General features: G+C 36.7%; 1 protein-coding gene across 3 annotated transcripts in view; it reads right to left on the bottom strand.

The window, feature by feature from the left end:
* The window catches only part of LOC123541303 (extracellular sulfatase Sulf-1-like), a 78445-nt gene that overhangs the window by 43840 nt on the left and 18456 nt on the right, over positions 1 to 16149 (bottom strand). For all 3 annotated transcript variants that reach the window (XM_053527375.1, XM_053527378.1, XM_053527376.1), the window contains exons 3-4: positions 6177 to 6504; positions 3627 to 3743 (exon numbers count right to left, since the gene is read on the bottom strand). In XM_053527375.1, the coding sequence (XP_053383350.1) occupies positions 3627 to 3743; positions 6177 to 6420 (361 nt within the window). In that variant the 5' untranslated portion in view covers positions 6421 to 6504. The remainder of the gene's footprint in view (positions 1 to 3626; positions 3744 to 6176; positions 6505 to 16149) is intronic.

A 16149-nucleotide genomic window follows, 5' to 3' on the forward strand; every position in this document is an offset into this window, starting at 1 on the left:
GTCCCATAACTCTGCAAATTTTTTTTCTGAAAGAACCTAACATACCCCATGCACAACTACTGTTGTTACTGATCAGTTGTGTGAAGTTTCATTAAATTGTGTCAAGGGGATGAGGAGAGATGGTGCCCACAAGATTGTGTCTATGTATATAGTATAGTAACAAAAAAACAAAGTCCCATAACTCTGCAAATTTTTTTTCTAAAAGAACCTAACATGCCCATGCACAACTACTGTTGGTACTGATCAGTTGTGTGAAGTTTCATTAAATTGTGTCAAGGGGATGAGGAGAGATGGTGCGCACAAGATTGCGTCTATGTATATAGTATAGTAACAAAAAAACAAAGTCCCATAACTCTGCAAATTTTTTTTCTTAAAGAACCTAACATGCCCCATGCATAACTACTGTTGGTACTGATCACTTGTGTGAAGTTTCATTAAATTGTGTCAAGGGGATGAGGAGAGATGGTGCGCACAAGACTGTGTCTATGTATATAGTATAGTAACAAAAAACAAAGTCCCATAACTCTGCAAATTTTTTTTCTTAAAAAACCTAACATGCCCCATGCACAACTACTGTTGGTATTGATCACTTGTGTGAAGTTTCATTAAATTCTGTCAAGGGGATAAGGAGAGATGGTGCGCACAAGATTGCGTCTACGGACAGACGGGCAGACGACCAGACGGACAGACAGACAGACGGACAGACAGACAACCTGAAACCAGTATACCCCCCCTTACAACTTTGTTGTCGGGGGGTACAATAATACAAAAATAATGAGGATGGTATTGACCTCTCAGCAAGGCTCTTTCTGGTCCAGAACAAAGAACAATTCGAGTGCACCCTGAACAACTCCTTGCAAAATGACAACAGGTCTGAAAACAATTTCTTACTGGCTAGTCACATTAGTCTTCTAATCTGGATAAGCCTCTGTCAATACTCAGACAGGCTTTGACTGCATTAATGTGCCTCAATTTCTTAACAAAGTACTTACTGGAGCAGTCATATCTCCTGCAGTAGGCTGTGTCTTGCCATATTCAGCGTAAAGAAAGTGTGTATAATTTCTTATAAAAGTACATTTTTGTGACAAATCAAGAAAGCAGCCTTGAAGAGATCCAGCATTGACTGTAGACTGCACAATGACTGTATTATTGGCAAGAGATCAAGGAAGCAAAAGGAAGCTTTCATGGGTTTCTTAGGCATTCATTGACTGCAGACCACACAATTATAGGAGATCAAGGAAACAGAATCATGTGTCTCTTTATACTAGGAATAGCTAGAATTAAAAGTTGAAGAAATAAAAACTGTCATCATTTCCATTTCAATTTTTGTACTTCCATAAATTTGAGAGTGTGTGGAAGAACTATACTCGCAGTTTTCATTTGCCACTCACAGGTATTTTGCAAATATGCAGACTTTAATTTAAATAATGGCACGATAATTTTTTTAAATAAAACTTGAGTTTTCAAAACTTAAGAACACATTGACAAAATCTGGAAAATACAACAGACAGGGACATGCACTTGAATTTCTGCTAGACTCATTTGAATTTTATATCTGAGGCAAGATGTTATAATGGAAGTCTAGTATGTAAAAGGCCATTTTTATGAACAGATATATTTCTAAAATATTTTTCACAGTTGAAAATCAACATACCGGGTACTGTCTGTTATATGGTCAAATGAAACGCACAGTTTTGTGGTGCTTATTTTTGAGATATTTGCTCATGATTTAAGAGATTCCACAAATTTCAAGTGAATCTGAAGGCAATATTTTGAATTAAAAAGAAAGTAACATTGCTCATTTTATAAATGTACACACGAGATGACATTTACATCCAGGATAATTTCCCTTTCTGTATGTCTTGCCCTGGCTGTGACTTCCAGTTTATCAAATGCAGTCCTTCCTAAAGTTGAGACAACTCAAAGTACTGGGTGAGCTGTTGGGGCAGTGGAGGCCACATATTAAAGCTAGCTAACCTCAAGCCCCTACTAAGTTTGAAGAAGGGTGCTATCAGGTTTAGTTTTTTAAATTTAAGCAACTTTTTTGGCTTTTGTTACTTGTTTTAATTTTCAAACAAGTCATAAATATGTCTTACCTGTTAGTAAAGTACAACGTGATGGGCAGCACATGGGTGTGGCTACATGTCTTACCTGTCAGTAAAGTACTATGTGATGGGCAGCACATGGGTGTGGCAACATGTCTTACCTGTCAGTAAAGTACTACGTGATGGGCAGCACATGGGTGTGGCAACATGTCTTACCTGTCAGTAAAGTACTACGTGATGGGCAGCACATGGGTGTGGCTACATGTCTTTCCTGTCAGTAAAGTACTACGTGATGGGCAGCACATGGGTGTGGCTACATGTCTTACCTGTCAGTTAAGTACTACGTGATGGGCAGCACATGGGTGTGGCTACATGTCTTACCTGTCAGTAAAGTACTACGTGATGGGCAGCACATGGGTGTGGCAACATGTCTTACCTGTCAGTAAAGTACTACGTGATGGGCAGCACATGGGTGTGGCTACATGTCTTACCTGTCAGTAAAGTACTACGTGATGGGCAGCACATGGGTGTGGCTACATGTCTTACCTGTCAGTAAAGTACTACGTGATGGGCAGCACATTGGTGTGGCTACATGTCTTACCTGTCAGTAAAGTACTACGAGATGGGCAGCACATGGGTATGGCTACATGTCTTACCTGTCAGTAAAGTACTACGAGATGGGCAGCACAGGGGTGTGGCTACAAACCTGTTAGTAAAGTACTATGTGATGGGCAGCACATGGGTGTGGCAACATGTGTTACCTGTTAGTAAAGTACTATGTGATGGGCAGCACATGGGTGTGGCTACATGTGTTACCTGTTAGTAAAGTACTATGTGATGGGCAGCACATAGGTGTGGCAACATGTGTTACCTGTTAGTAAAGTACTATGTGATGGGCAGCACATAGGTGTGGCAACATGTGTTACCTGTTAGTAAAGTACTACGTGATGGGCAGCACATGGGTGTGGCAACATGTGTTACCTGTTAGTAAAGTACTAGGTGATGGGCAGCACATGGGTGTGGCTACATGTCTTACCGGTTAGTAAAGTACTATGTGATGGGCAGCACATGGGTGTGGCTACATGTCTTACCTGTTAGTAAAGTACTATGAGATGGGCAGCACATGGGTGTGGCTACATGTCTTACCTGTCAGTAAAGTACTATGTGATGGGCAGCACATGGGTGTGGCTACAAACCTGTTAGTAAAGTACTTTGAGATGGGCAGCACATAGGTGTGGCAACATGTGTTACCTGTTAGTAAAGTACTATGTGATGGGCAGCACATGGGTGTGGCTACATGTCTTACCTGTTAGTAAAGTACTACGTGATGGGCAGCACATGGGTGTGGCTACATGTCTTACCTGTCAGTAAAGTACTATGTGATGGGCAGCACATGGGTGTGGCTACCTGTCTTACCGGTTAGTAAAGTACTACGCGATGGGCAGCACGTGGGTGTGGCTACATGTCTTACCGGTTAGTAAAGTACTACGCAATGGGCAGCATGTGGGTGTGGCTACATGTCTTACCTGTTAGTAAAGTACTACGCAATGGGCAGCATGTGGGTGTAGCTACATGTCTTACCTGTTAGTAAAGTACTACGTGATGGGCAGCACATAGGTGTGGCTACAAAAGAGTTGTTGAATCTTACTCCTTCATTACCCATAATCTTTAATGTCTTTGTCATTGTTGATACCGATCCTGAAAAAATACAATAACAGAATTCTCAAACAATGCAGTATTTCACCAAATCAGGGAAACTTTTGGTAAATGAGCAACATCTTTACCAATAATCTACCTGTCCTATGTTCAACCTATTCTCAAAAAGTTATCACTTTTTAAAAAAGAATGCCATTTGTAGAGAAATAAAAATTAAAGCATATTGCTGAAAACTATGTTAAACCTATCTATGTGAAATTTCAGCATTGGAAATCATTGCAAATGCATCAAAACAAAGATATGTAACAGTTATTTGAAAACAGTGAGTTTTTAAAGGCACTGAACTCTCCAGAAATGTGGCCCGTTTCTGCAGTCCTTTTCCTGAATTCAATGCAAATATTAGTAAACTGACAATTTTTTCAGGGTTTAATATACATCTTTTATATGCTGTTCAATTTTCATGTAAAACAGTGCTCAAGGTTTTATTTTGTTTAATTTTTTTTTTCAAAATATGGAGCTAGTCCTTAAACCATCATCATAGTGAAACAGTGTCATATATGTGAAAGATTTAAACGTAAGGGTGCTTCTTCTCAACATATCTTTTTCTGGCCCACTATCAGACAACATTCTGTATCTGTATCAGTCTCTGAAACTCAGACTGAAGAGATTTCATTATAGTTTGGCATATTTATATCCTTCACATATCACTACCCCTGATCCCCTCCCCACTGACTAGTGGACAACATCTCCCAAGCATGCTGCTCATATTTTAGACTGGCAGCAGTATTGTAACAAGTCCAGATAAAGTTCATAAGTTGATAACTTTCATGAATAATTCATGATCATTCAGTCTCAAGGTCACTGTGACCTTTGATCTACTGACTTCAAAGAAGAGTGCCAGACTGTCACAAAATACGCCCGTCGTCGAACTTGTTCTAATTCATGGGGCATAATCCAAGAGTGCCAGGGGCGATTTGGGTGGTTATCTTACTTGGCCGAGATATTATGCCCACAAACATTGTCAGCAAGTTTGGTGAAGATCGGATGACCTAACTCTTAACAGCTTTTTTTTTTGTTTTGGAGAAATCTGCATCACTAACAAAATTAATCTTATATATTATCATAAATTCAAGCTACATTTCACAAGGCAAAAGAAATTTCAGTGTAATAGGACAATGGGCTCAAAACAATACCTGGGGTAAGGACTGAAAGTTTGTTTTAACTACTGTTTTCAGTCCAGTCCAGCAACTTAACCACTGATGGACACTTAACATAACACAAATATAAATTTAAATATTACTGGAGAATGTTCACGGAAATTGTAAGTGCACATTTTTTCAAATTTCTTTAAAAAATCAAAAAAACCTCTAGTGTTGGTGGGTACTGACTATGTAGTGTTGAGTAATTAGAATTTTGTGCTTATAATGCTCAAAATATAATGGGTGAATTTTGCCTGCTTAAGTTTTAATATTTAAAGAGACATGCATTCAGACAACCATCCTAATTTCAAAATTTTGAAAAGAGACACCAGGATCTATTTAACATGTTTATAATAATAATTATAAGAATTCAAAATTATTTAAAGTCATGATTTTATCAGTATGATACAAATTATTTTAGAAGCACAAAATTTCTGCCATTTGACTTGTTTTCAACATGTTTTTTAATACATCATTGAAACAGAATGATAGTAAACCTTTTGAACAGAATACTAGTTTTTCTATTTCCAATGCCTTACTTTCAAAATCTAAATTTTGAAACATATGTCATAAATCTGGAGACATGCCCCTTTAACGTGACACTGAAAATAATTGAAGTTGATGATCAACAAGCTCCAGTTATTTTCGACATGTTTTACAATTGCATTATGGTCAGTGAGCATTTTAAACGATGATAAATTCCAATTTAGAATGTATTATACTTGACAATATGACAGGTTATTCCTTCCATTAAATGTAAATGTGTTACAGGGTCATTCACTTTTTATTTATGGTTTTTATACTAAATGATACACAGATAGATTATTCTTAAAATTCCCTGTATACTGTAAAAGCACATATTTTCGCTGGGTCAAAATTTTGCAAATTTGAAATTCTGAGTTTGTCCGCGAGGTTTTATATTCGCTTACTTGAATTAGAATTACAATGTATACTAATGGTGAATATTTACGCGATGATTAATTTTCGCAAGATGTAGGGCCTAGCGAAAATAGCAAAACTTAAACCCTTACGAAAATTTCTGCTTTTAAAGTAGTGAAAAACGTGCATTTTCAGCAAGAATTTTACTTTCCTCTAATATTCACTGGTTTGAACTGAAAGTTTCTTTGAAAAATCTGACAACTGGTCGATATCAGTATCAAACTTGCTCAGTATGTACCTGACATTGGCTTTCAAACTTGCCCAGTATGTACCTGACATTGGCTATCAAACTTGCTCAGTATGTACCTGACATCGGCTATCAAACATGAAAGCTTACCTAATTGTTCATCTTGATCATCAGTTACTATCAAAATTATGTTGGGCTTCTCACTGCGAGTCCTTCGACTTCGATCCTCGCTAATTGGTCCGTAGTATCTCCGATTACTTCGGTATGTTTGTCGTATTAAATCCTCATAATTTTTTTCATTATATGACCGGGTTGCAACTAAGGTCAATGTCATATAGAATATTATACACAGTCCTAATGAAGTATATCTATATGATAATGTGGCTCCTGCCATTGTAGAAGTTTTGTTATACTTGGTATAACTAATATCACAATTATCACAGACTTATCTTGTCTTTGGAATTTTCTTGGATTTTATCTGAAAATAGAAGCAAAAAAAAATATTATTACAATAATTTTAATTTAGGGTACTCTTAAAAAGAATTGTGTCTGATGAGCTCTGGCCAAGCCCTAAAAATTACCCAAACCTTTTTAGACCGAATCTGAAAGACTCAAAAAGAGATTTTTATTTTTGTTCAAAGGTATACCACAGCTTATAGCCTGGCTCCCTGGCTGCATGGTTATTTTTTATAAATACTTCAAAAATTTTAGCAAGATCAGCACGTAATATCTGATGGCTAAACTATGTTTAGTCCCAGCCAGGGGCAACAAGTGGGGCAATATACACCCAAAGGGTTACATCAGAGGGTGGGAGCAAATTAGAATTTAAAGGACTTTAAATGTGAAGCCCAAAGGACAGGAACAACAAAGGGAAGAAATTCCACAAAAAAAATCCTTACAAGGTAAAGGTATGTCAAAATACACCTAAAAATTGAATGCACCATCCATGTTGTACCACAGCAAAGTGGTCCTGTTTTTTCTCTACGGTCAATAATAAAAAAGTTGCAAAATAAGCTATTTATAGTAACGTAAAAGGGAAGTAATTCAAAAAAAATTTATTGTATGTGAACAAAAGAGAGATCTGCTAAATAAAAACAAGAGCACTGCAATGCAGAGCAATAAAAACAAAGTCGTATATGACCTTTGACCCCTACGTGAGACCTTGACCTTGAAGTAAGTCATCCGGGACATGCACTCTGCACGTCGTCTCAGTGTGGTGAACATTTGTGTCAAGTTTCTTTGAAATCCTTCAAGCAGTTCAAGAGTTACAGAGCGGACACGAAACAAACTGATATGACCTTTGACTCCTAAGTGTGACCTTGACCTTGAAGCGAGACATCCAAAACATGTGCTCTGCACGTCGTCTCAGTGTGGTAAACATTTGTGTCAAGTTTCCTTGAAATCCTTCAAGGGATTCAAGAGTTTCAGAGTGGACACAAAATTGCTGACGGACAGACGGACACCAGCGTCATAACATAATACGTCCCTTTGGGCATATAATAAAAATTGTTAATGCAGAAACAACCTGCTGGAGTTATTTTCCCTGTTAATGAAGAAAACTTAAATATGAGAAATATGACAGAACAGACAGGGACGGGAGCCAGTCTACAGTTAAAGTGTTAAACTTAATACTTGGTCTTAAATATTACTACAAATTTTTGGTTTATAACAAATATTTCTAAAACTCACAGCAGCTTTAAGAACTATATTCATAGTTCCAAATTCAATGAATTTATTTATTTATTTGGGTTTTACGGTGAACCAACAAGTATAGGTTATATGGCGCCAAACTGGACTACAAGTTTTGGTTCCACATCTCATTTACATCGAAATAAAAACATGAGGTATGGAATCAAAATTTGCATACCTGCTGGAATCACAGAGTTACTGCAAAACCAAGTGTTAAGACCCTATTAGTCACCTCTTACGATCATGCAAGGGTAAGGCAGTGGTTCCAATTCTTTTCATACACAGATCGTCAAAGAACCACATGGGGCCCAAATTCAATGAAATAGTACCATTAGCTTTGCTGAAATAGTACAAAATTTTGGTATGATAATATATATATAGTACATACCAAATTTAAGTGAGATCAGTACCTACTTTCAGTGTAACTGTAGATCTACCAAGTTTCATTGAAATCTGTACAAAAATAATGCAAATGCTGAATCTTTAATTTTATCTTTTGAAGTCTAAGATTTGAGCCACGCCATGAGAAAACCAACATAGTGGCTTTGCGACCAGCATGGATCCAGACCAGCCTGCGCATCCGCGCAGTCTGGTCAGGATCCATGCTGTTCGCTATCAATGCCTATTGCAAGTAGAGAAACCGTTAGCGAACAGCATGGATCCTGACCAGACTGCGCAGATGCGCAGGCTGGTCTGGATTCATGTTGGTCGCAAAGCCACTATGTTGGTTTTCCCATGGCGTGGCTCATTTAATAATTTCTGACTCAAAGTCTGAGGATATTTTAACAAAGTCTGAGGATATTTTAACAAAGTCTGAGGATATTTCAATAATGTTTAGAGCTCACGTTTCAAAACTACAGCATCAGATTGGTTATTTTTGAGAACAATATTGAAATTAACCAATGGCACTGTTGCATTCAGAGATGATATTCAAATAATGTTTTATAATCTTCAGGCAACAATCTTTTATTCCCTACTATAATCACTGTAAAATAAACCTGTTTCAAACTCAAAATCTCCGAGCATGCATGCAGTGATTCTTTGCCTGAAACTATTGGCAAAAGTCAGAATATTTAATGCAATCATTTAAAATCATTTGTGAGCTCTATATTCTGGCACTAATGAAGCAGCTAGAGGCAGAATCAAAATTAAATCTGAAGTTTTATTACAAAAACCTACATAGTTCTAAGTTTTATATTGTAATAAAACCTGTTTCATATTAATACTAACATCCATACCTGCCAATCAATGACAGAAAGAACATCCGAGGAAACAGTATCAGTTAGAGAGGCTGCAATATGATTTCAATGTGAAACATATCTATTATAAAATCTCTATATACAAAAATATAAAGCCTCTGTGCTGAAATGTTTCAGATAATTTCAACAAATTTTGAAGCATTAACAATTTTTACTGCCCCTTGACCTTTAATCTTACTGACCTCAAAATCAATAAGGGTCATCTGCTGGTCGTGACCAATCTCCCTATCAATTTTCATGATCCTAGGCCCAAGTGTTATTGAGTTATCATCCGGAAACCTTTAACTATTCCTGGTCACTGTGACCTTGACCTTTGACCTACTGACCTAAAAATCAATAGGGGTCATCTGCTTGTCATGACCAACCTCCCTATCAACTTTCATGATACTAGGCCCAAGCGTTCTTGAGTTATCATCCGGAAACCTTTTACCTGTTCTTGGTCACTGTGACCTTGACATTTGACCTACTAACCTCAAAATCAATAGGGGTCATCTGCTGGTCATGACCAACCTCCCTATCAACTTTCATGATCCTAGGCCCAAGCTTTCTTGAGTTATCATCCGGAAACTGATTGGTCTACGGACCAGTTACTGACCGACATACCGACCGACCAACATTTGCAACACAATATACCCTTCCTTCTTCGAAGGGGGACATAAAAAAGTAAATAAGCAGGTAACTTTCACTTTGTCACCATTAAAATGTGTTCCAAATATTACTTACAATCTACTATTAAATTTCAGACAGTGTATATTTCCAGCTACTGTTACAGCACAGGGCAGTTTGATATTGGCAAGAGATAAAAAAAAAATATTAATGGTCATAAAAAACAAGTAAATATGGTAAGCCTACAGTCACATGTAGGAAAAAGAATGTAAAAATTGCAGCAGAATTGATTTGTACTTAAATACAAAAAGGAAACCATATTTGAACTTTGATGTTTGCGTTTCACCTAACAAAGAAGAAATCAATTGTTACAAATTGTTATTTAACACTTAAAACCGGAAGGCAGAAAATAGGATATGGTTCTTTTATTGCATGTTTCAAACACATACCGGAGGTTACACAAACAAAGGACACAAAACATTTCTCATTCCAATGCACTGCAAACCTTTTATGTGATATTTGGGTGTTGTCACTTTAAAGGTCCATAATGCTTAAATTTTTTTTCTTAAAAACAGATGAAACAGCTTTCCAAATACATGTTATGCATAATTACATAGTTAGAAAAGCACTGCTTTTCATTTTGCACATGACCTCTTATAGTTAGAGCCATAAAGGGAGGTAATAAAAAATAATAAATTCAATATAACATTCTAGTATATCCAGCATTATTCAAACCTTTGACAAATGTTAAAGAAAGTAAATATCAGAAATAGGATTTTGAACTCTTCCTCTTTGTGACCTTTTCAATGCTTCACTTCAACTTTCTTTTGTGCAAGCCACATGGAAGAAAGCCCATGTTAGTGCAATCTTCAAGAAAGATCTAGTTCCTGACTCTAGTGATACTCCCTACAACCTAAGAAACTCTGAAAATATACATGGTGTACCTGCAAGAACAACATTATATTTCAATTCTTTTTTGCCTTCCGTTGTATGTGATTGGAACTTACTGAGACCAGATATCCGTAATTCTGAAACACTTTCATTTAAAAGTAACCTAAATAAAAACAAGCAGCGCACTCCAGCCTATTATTACACCGGAAACAGGAATCTCCAGGTGCTCCATACACGACTACGAACAAAATGCAGTGCACTGAATCAACATCTTTACCTAAAAAATATTTCCCCCACACCATTGTGCCAGTGTGGACAGGTTGAAACTAATTTCCACTTCTTTTTTGAATGCAGAATTTTTAATCATTGTTGAAATAATCTTCTTAATAATCTGCGGAGTTTCATAATTGACTTGGATACTGTTCTATTTGGAAACTCAGACCTTTCTGATCAGGATAACATGACTATATTCACTCATGTACAGACAAACATATCCGAAAGTAAGAGATTCTTTTAGCAACCCTGAGAAATTCCCATTCTTCCTTCTTTCTTCTATTCTACGTTTGACTTGTTCTATCATTCAAAAACTCACTTAGACATAAATGTAAATACTTCTCTCCACCATACATTGTCCTCTTTCCGTTTTTTTACATCAATAATGATTTTTTTTTATATTTTAAGACTATATTCCTAAGCCCCGTTACAGATTTAAGCTCGATAATTTATGCTCATTATATTTTGGCCGCAAAGGAGAAGAATTCTATAAGACTGGTCCTTCATTCTTATCCTTACCTGTTTTGCTTTCATCACAGTATGACATATCATATGTACCAATATATATCTACTCTAATTTGGGAAAAAGTATGTTTAAACTAAATAGGATTTAACAAGAAATTAATGTATTTTATGTTCATTATGAACGGACAATGTGGCAGCCACATTTTAAACAAAGGCATTATGAGCCTTTAAATGCAAAAACCACGTCTTCCACCTAGTTACTGAGTTACCTGATGATGTACTTACTAATGCTACAGAACCAACGAACATTTGTTTAATAATTTACTGACAGTCAATCAATATTAACGAAACTAACATTATTATTGAAATAATATTATAATAAATACCCAAACAAAGAGACAAAAATGAACATCTTTTTCTAAAGATTGTTTTTAGAAAATAGCAGGAATGCAACATTTCTTTGCCTGTGTGATACCATCTCCCTGGCAAAAACTGACAGAAATATTCCTGTGAAGTTTGAAGACAATACTGCACACTGACAGAAATGATGGACAAGATGTTATATAATACTGGGAAATATGTATTCTCCAATCCATTTCTTTCATCTTCTGATTGGATGGATGTGTACAGAAACTGTCTTCATACAGTATTAATTCATCAGTGCTGAAGCACACTTGATAAGTACTGTAAAAGCACATATTTTCGCTGGGTCAACATTTTGCGAATTTGAAATTTTGAGTATGTTCGCAAGGTTTAATATACGCGAAATTGTAAAAAATGGTATCCTACTTGAATCTGAATTAAAGTAATGGTGAATATTTACGTGAGGACTATTTTTCACAATATGTTACAGGGCCTCAAGAATATAGCGAACCCTAACGAAAATTAAAAAAAATCTCTTTTACATTATATAAATATATAAACACTAGCAATGTGAACATAAATCTGTTTAACATGCAAATGTGTGATTTAATTTCATTTTTTTATCCCCCCCGCCACAAGTGGTGGGGGGTAATAGGAATGGTCTCCATCTGTCCGTCCTTCTATCTGTCCATCCATAACACTTTCGTGTCCGCTCCATATCTCCTAAACCCCTTGAAGGACTTTCATGAAACTTGGGTCAAATGATCATCTCATCAAGACGATGTGCATAACTCATGAGTCAGCCATGTCGGCTCAAGGTCAAGGTCACAACTCAAGGTCAAAGGTTTTAGCCTTCAATTTCGTGTCCACTCTGTATCTCCTAAACCCCTTGAAGGAATTTTATAAAACTTGAGTCAAATGATCACCTCAGAACTCATGAGTCAGCCATGCCAGCTCAAGATCAAGGTCACAACTTAGGATTAAAGGTTTGAGCCTTCCATTTTGTCTCCGCTTTGTATCTCCTAAACTCCTTGAAGGATTTTTATGAAACTTGGGTCAAATGATCACCTCATCAAGACAATGTGCAGAACTCATGAGTCAGCCATGTTGGATCAAGGTCAAGGTCACAAAGGTCTGAGCCTTCCATTTTATGTCCACTCTGTATCTCCTAACCCCTTGAAGGATTTTCATTAAATTTGGGTAAAATGATACTCACATCAAGAACTCATGATTCAGCTATGTCAACTCAAGGTCAAGGTCACAACTCAAGGTCAAAGGTTTGCACTCTGTATCTCCTAAACCCCTTGAAGAATTTTCATGAAACTTGGGTCAAATGATCACCTCATCAAGATGATGTGCAGAATTCATGAGTCAGTCATGTCAGTTCAAGGTCAAGGTCATAGATCAAGGTCAAAGGTTTACCCTTTCGCTGTCAGTGGCAGGGATTTAGCTGTCTTTCAGACTGCCTTGTTTTTATCTGCTCTTTTTGTGAGTATCAAAAATTTATTTTCCACATGTGACTTTTTCCTTCTGACGGCTTTGACCGAATGTCCAAAGTCATCCATTTGCACAAAAGATGACAATGTTATAATATTAACAAACTTGATAACATGAAAATTCCATGAAAACTTATAAGATAGCCTGGTTTAATGTTCTTTCAAAGTTACCTATAATACCTCATATCATTGGTCATCTGATACTTTAATAGGCTGACCAGGTCATGTCTGTCTGTAACTGTGACTCACCTTTCTTTTAAAGAACAGTTACTGTACTCCTCAAAAAATATTTTGACAACAAAACAAAACTCTGATAAGAAGATGAGAAATTTCAGATTTTAGGGCAAAAAACTGGCCAATTTGGAAACTGAGCGTATATTTAACCAATCAAGACTGGTCTCTGAAATGAGCACTTTTTTTGTGGTCCATCGTGAACTGACAGCTGGAACTAACTAACTTGTGTAATATGACTTGTCATGGCAATGTTAGCCTTATAGTTATGAGAAGTGCATTCATTCCAAGCTGAAAACGTAAATATTAAATTTTGCAAATGATTTTTTTTTGTTGGACCAAGAGTCACATTCACAAAATTTGTGGGGCACAATTGGCAAATTTCCAGCTTTTTTGATGGTGCATGAACCCTAGGTGGATGCCCCTCCTAGCATTGTTTCAGTCATGAACTGGGCACCTGGAAAGAACCACAGACCTTCATACGTAAGCCAGGCGATGGGCACCTGGAAAGAACCACAGACCTTCGTACATGAGCCAGCCGATGGGCACCTGGACAGAACCACAGACCTCCGTATGTAAGCCAGCCGATGGGCACCTGGAAAGAACCACAGACCTTCGTATGTAAGCCAGCTGATGGGCACCTGGAAAGAACCACAGACCTTCGTACGTAAGCCAGCCGATGGCTAAGTATATCATAGTCTGCAGCTAGAAGTGTTTCACTTATAACTGATAAACTGCTTGAACTGCTATTTTATAAATTTGTAAATGATATACTAAGATAAAATGAAATACCTGATATATACCAAATAAGCACACCAAAGAAATTGCACTTTTTCAAAATAGCAAGAGGGGAGTATAATTCTTTACATTGCCATTACTGAAGAAAGCAGGTTTTGATAAAATGCTATATATATACTAAAATGCAGGAGCCAAAGAAAATACATTATAATGCTGTTGAGAAAGGACAAAGATTTAAAGACTGAGTTTATAAACCTTTTTATTTGGTTGTGATTGCATGCAGCCTTATAAGGGACTGATCATGTATTATACAGATGATTAACAGAACTTGACTATGGTTATGTTAAACAGAACTTGACCTTTCACTTCATGTATATAAATGATTTTTTCCTTCAGTGGGGTGGGGGCGTCTAGTCTATAAAAGGCAGTGGTGGGAATGGAGGAAGGCATTTTTCCACAGCTAACAGAATAGTAAGGGTAACAATACATGCGCTTGGCTGACTATATAATGGATTCTTCTGTAAACAGTGTCTTTTTAAACAGGTACGTATATGATAGCTCTGAGGAAGAGTTACGATACAGTGTTGACCTGTGACTACTGTGAAATCATTAATATTCATGGAGGAATAATTCTAAAAAAGATACCCCCGTACCTTTGTTGAATAAATACCGTACCTTTGTTGAATAAATACTTACAAACAACTATATACCCACTAAAGTACAAAAGTTGAAATCCATAAATCAATGTCCCCAAATTTTGCGGCAATGAAATTAGATATTTTCACAGTACAGTCAAACTTCGTAAACTCGAACTTGCCGGGACCAGCAAAATTTGTTAGAGTGATCAGTTGTTCGAGCCATCGAACAAAATTCATTATACAGGAATTTTTCTGGGATCTGACAACAAGTTCGAGAGAAGGGTGGTGTACGAATTATCCGAGTTCAATTTAACGAGGTTTGACTGTATATGATAAAACATCTTCCTTGGTGGCATCTATCAGGGAAGCGCTTATAAGGAGATATATGGTACAGTAAGTGTCATGATAATGAAGCTTAACCTTTGACCACATAAAATGCAACTGTGCACATAATGACTCATACCTTTGCTATCATGATAAAATATATCTAAAACAAATTGCTAAATCATGCTGTTTGCTAGTGCATATATTTTGCATGCTAATGATATATACGGCTTTAATTCATTTAAAACTCATTTAATTCTAACAATTTATTGCCCTTCTTGTGAGATGATTGGCTGAATCAGAAGCCCTGTGATTATTTTATTTATAAAAGAATTTTGCCTCCCAAGTCTGTACATAAATCTTATATCATAGCACAGCTTTTTCTGTCAAATGGGGGTCTAGACATTCTGGTCATTGATAGGACAAAATCTCAACAAAAACATTCCTTATACTGTAAAACAGTGATCATGTGAGGTGACAAGGAGATGAGTAAAATGCTTCAGTTAACTAGAGTTTCAAGAACCGAACGTAGAAAATATAAGATGGCCCATGGACCACAACAATTGTTTGAGTGACCCCAGGAGCTTGATCATGCTCGAGCAAGCAGTGTCTCGGAGGTAATCTCTGTATAGTGAAAATTAATTTTGTTTGATTGAACTCTACCCAACTGGCAACATTTGTTGAGCCCACCAAACAATATATACTGCATAGGGATTTTGCCGGGACTTGATGACGAGTTTGAGTAACAGGCAGTAAAGTGAATTAAGTTCTACAGTAACTGTACTTAAAAATAAAGCTGCAGTTAAGAGAAATTACATCAATTTCTCTGAAAAAAAAAATCACAGCTACAATGGGAATTTTGGCATTTTCTACAGTTTTGTAGACTTGATTTTTGCATTAGGGAATGGTTCCCTATAATTTCTGAAGAATACGAAGTTCAGTTATCCTTTGCACAGCTGTGCAGTAACAACAACGGTACTTTCATGCTTCTGCAGAAACAATATGCATTGTCATGTACATATAAATCTGATAAAAAAAATGACATTGAACATAATTTCCCAAAACTGAAATGAGGCATTTTGCAAGTTAATGAATATACTCCCCTGAAGTAACCTGTTCTCTGCAAGTTAACATTCAATCTCAGAGAACA

This window comes from Mercenaria mercenaria, chromosome 16, assembly GCF_021730395.1.
Source record: "Mercenaria mercenaria strain notata chromosome 16, MADL_Memer_1, whole genome shotgun sequence".
Taxonomy (NCBI): Eukaryota; Metazoa; Mollusca; class Bivalvia; order Venerida; family Veneridae; genus Mercenaria; species Mercenaria mercenaria.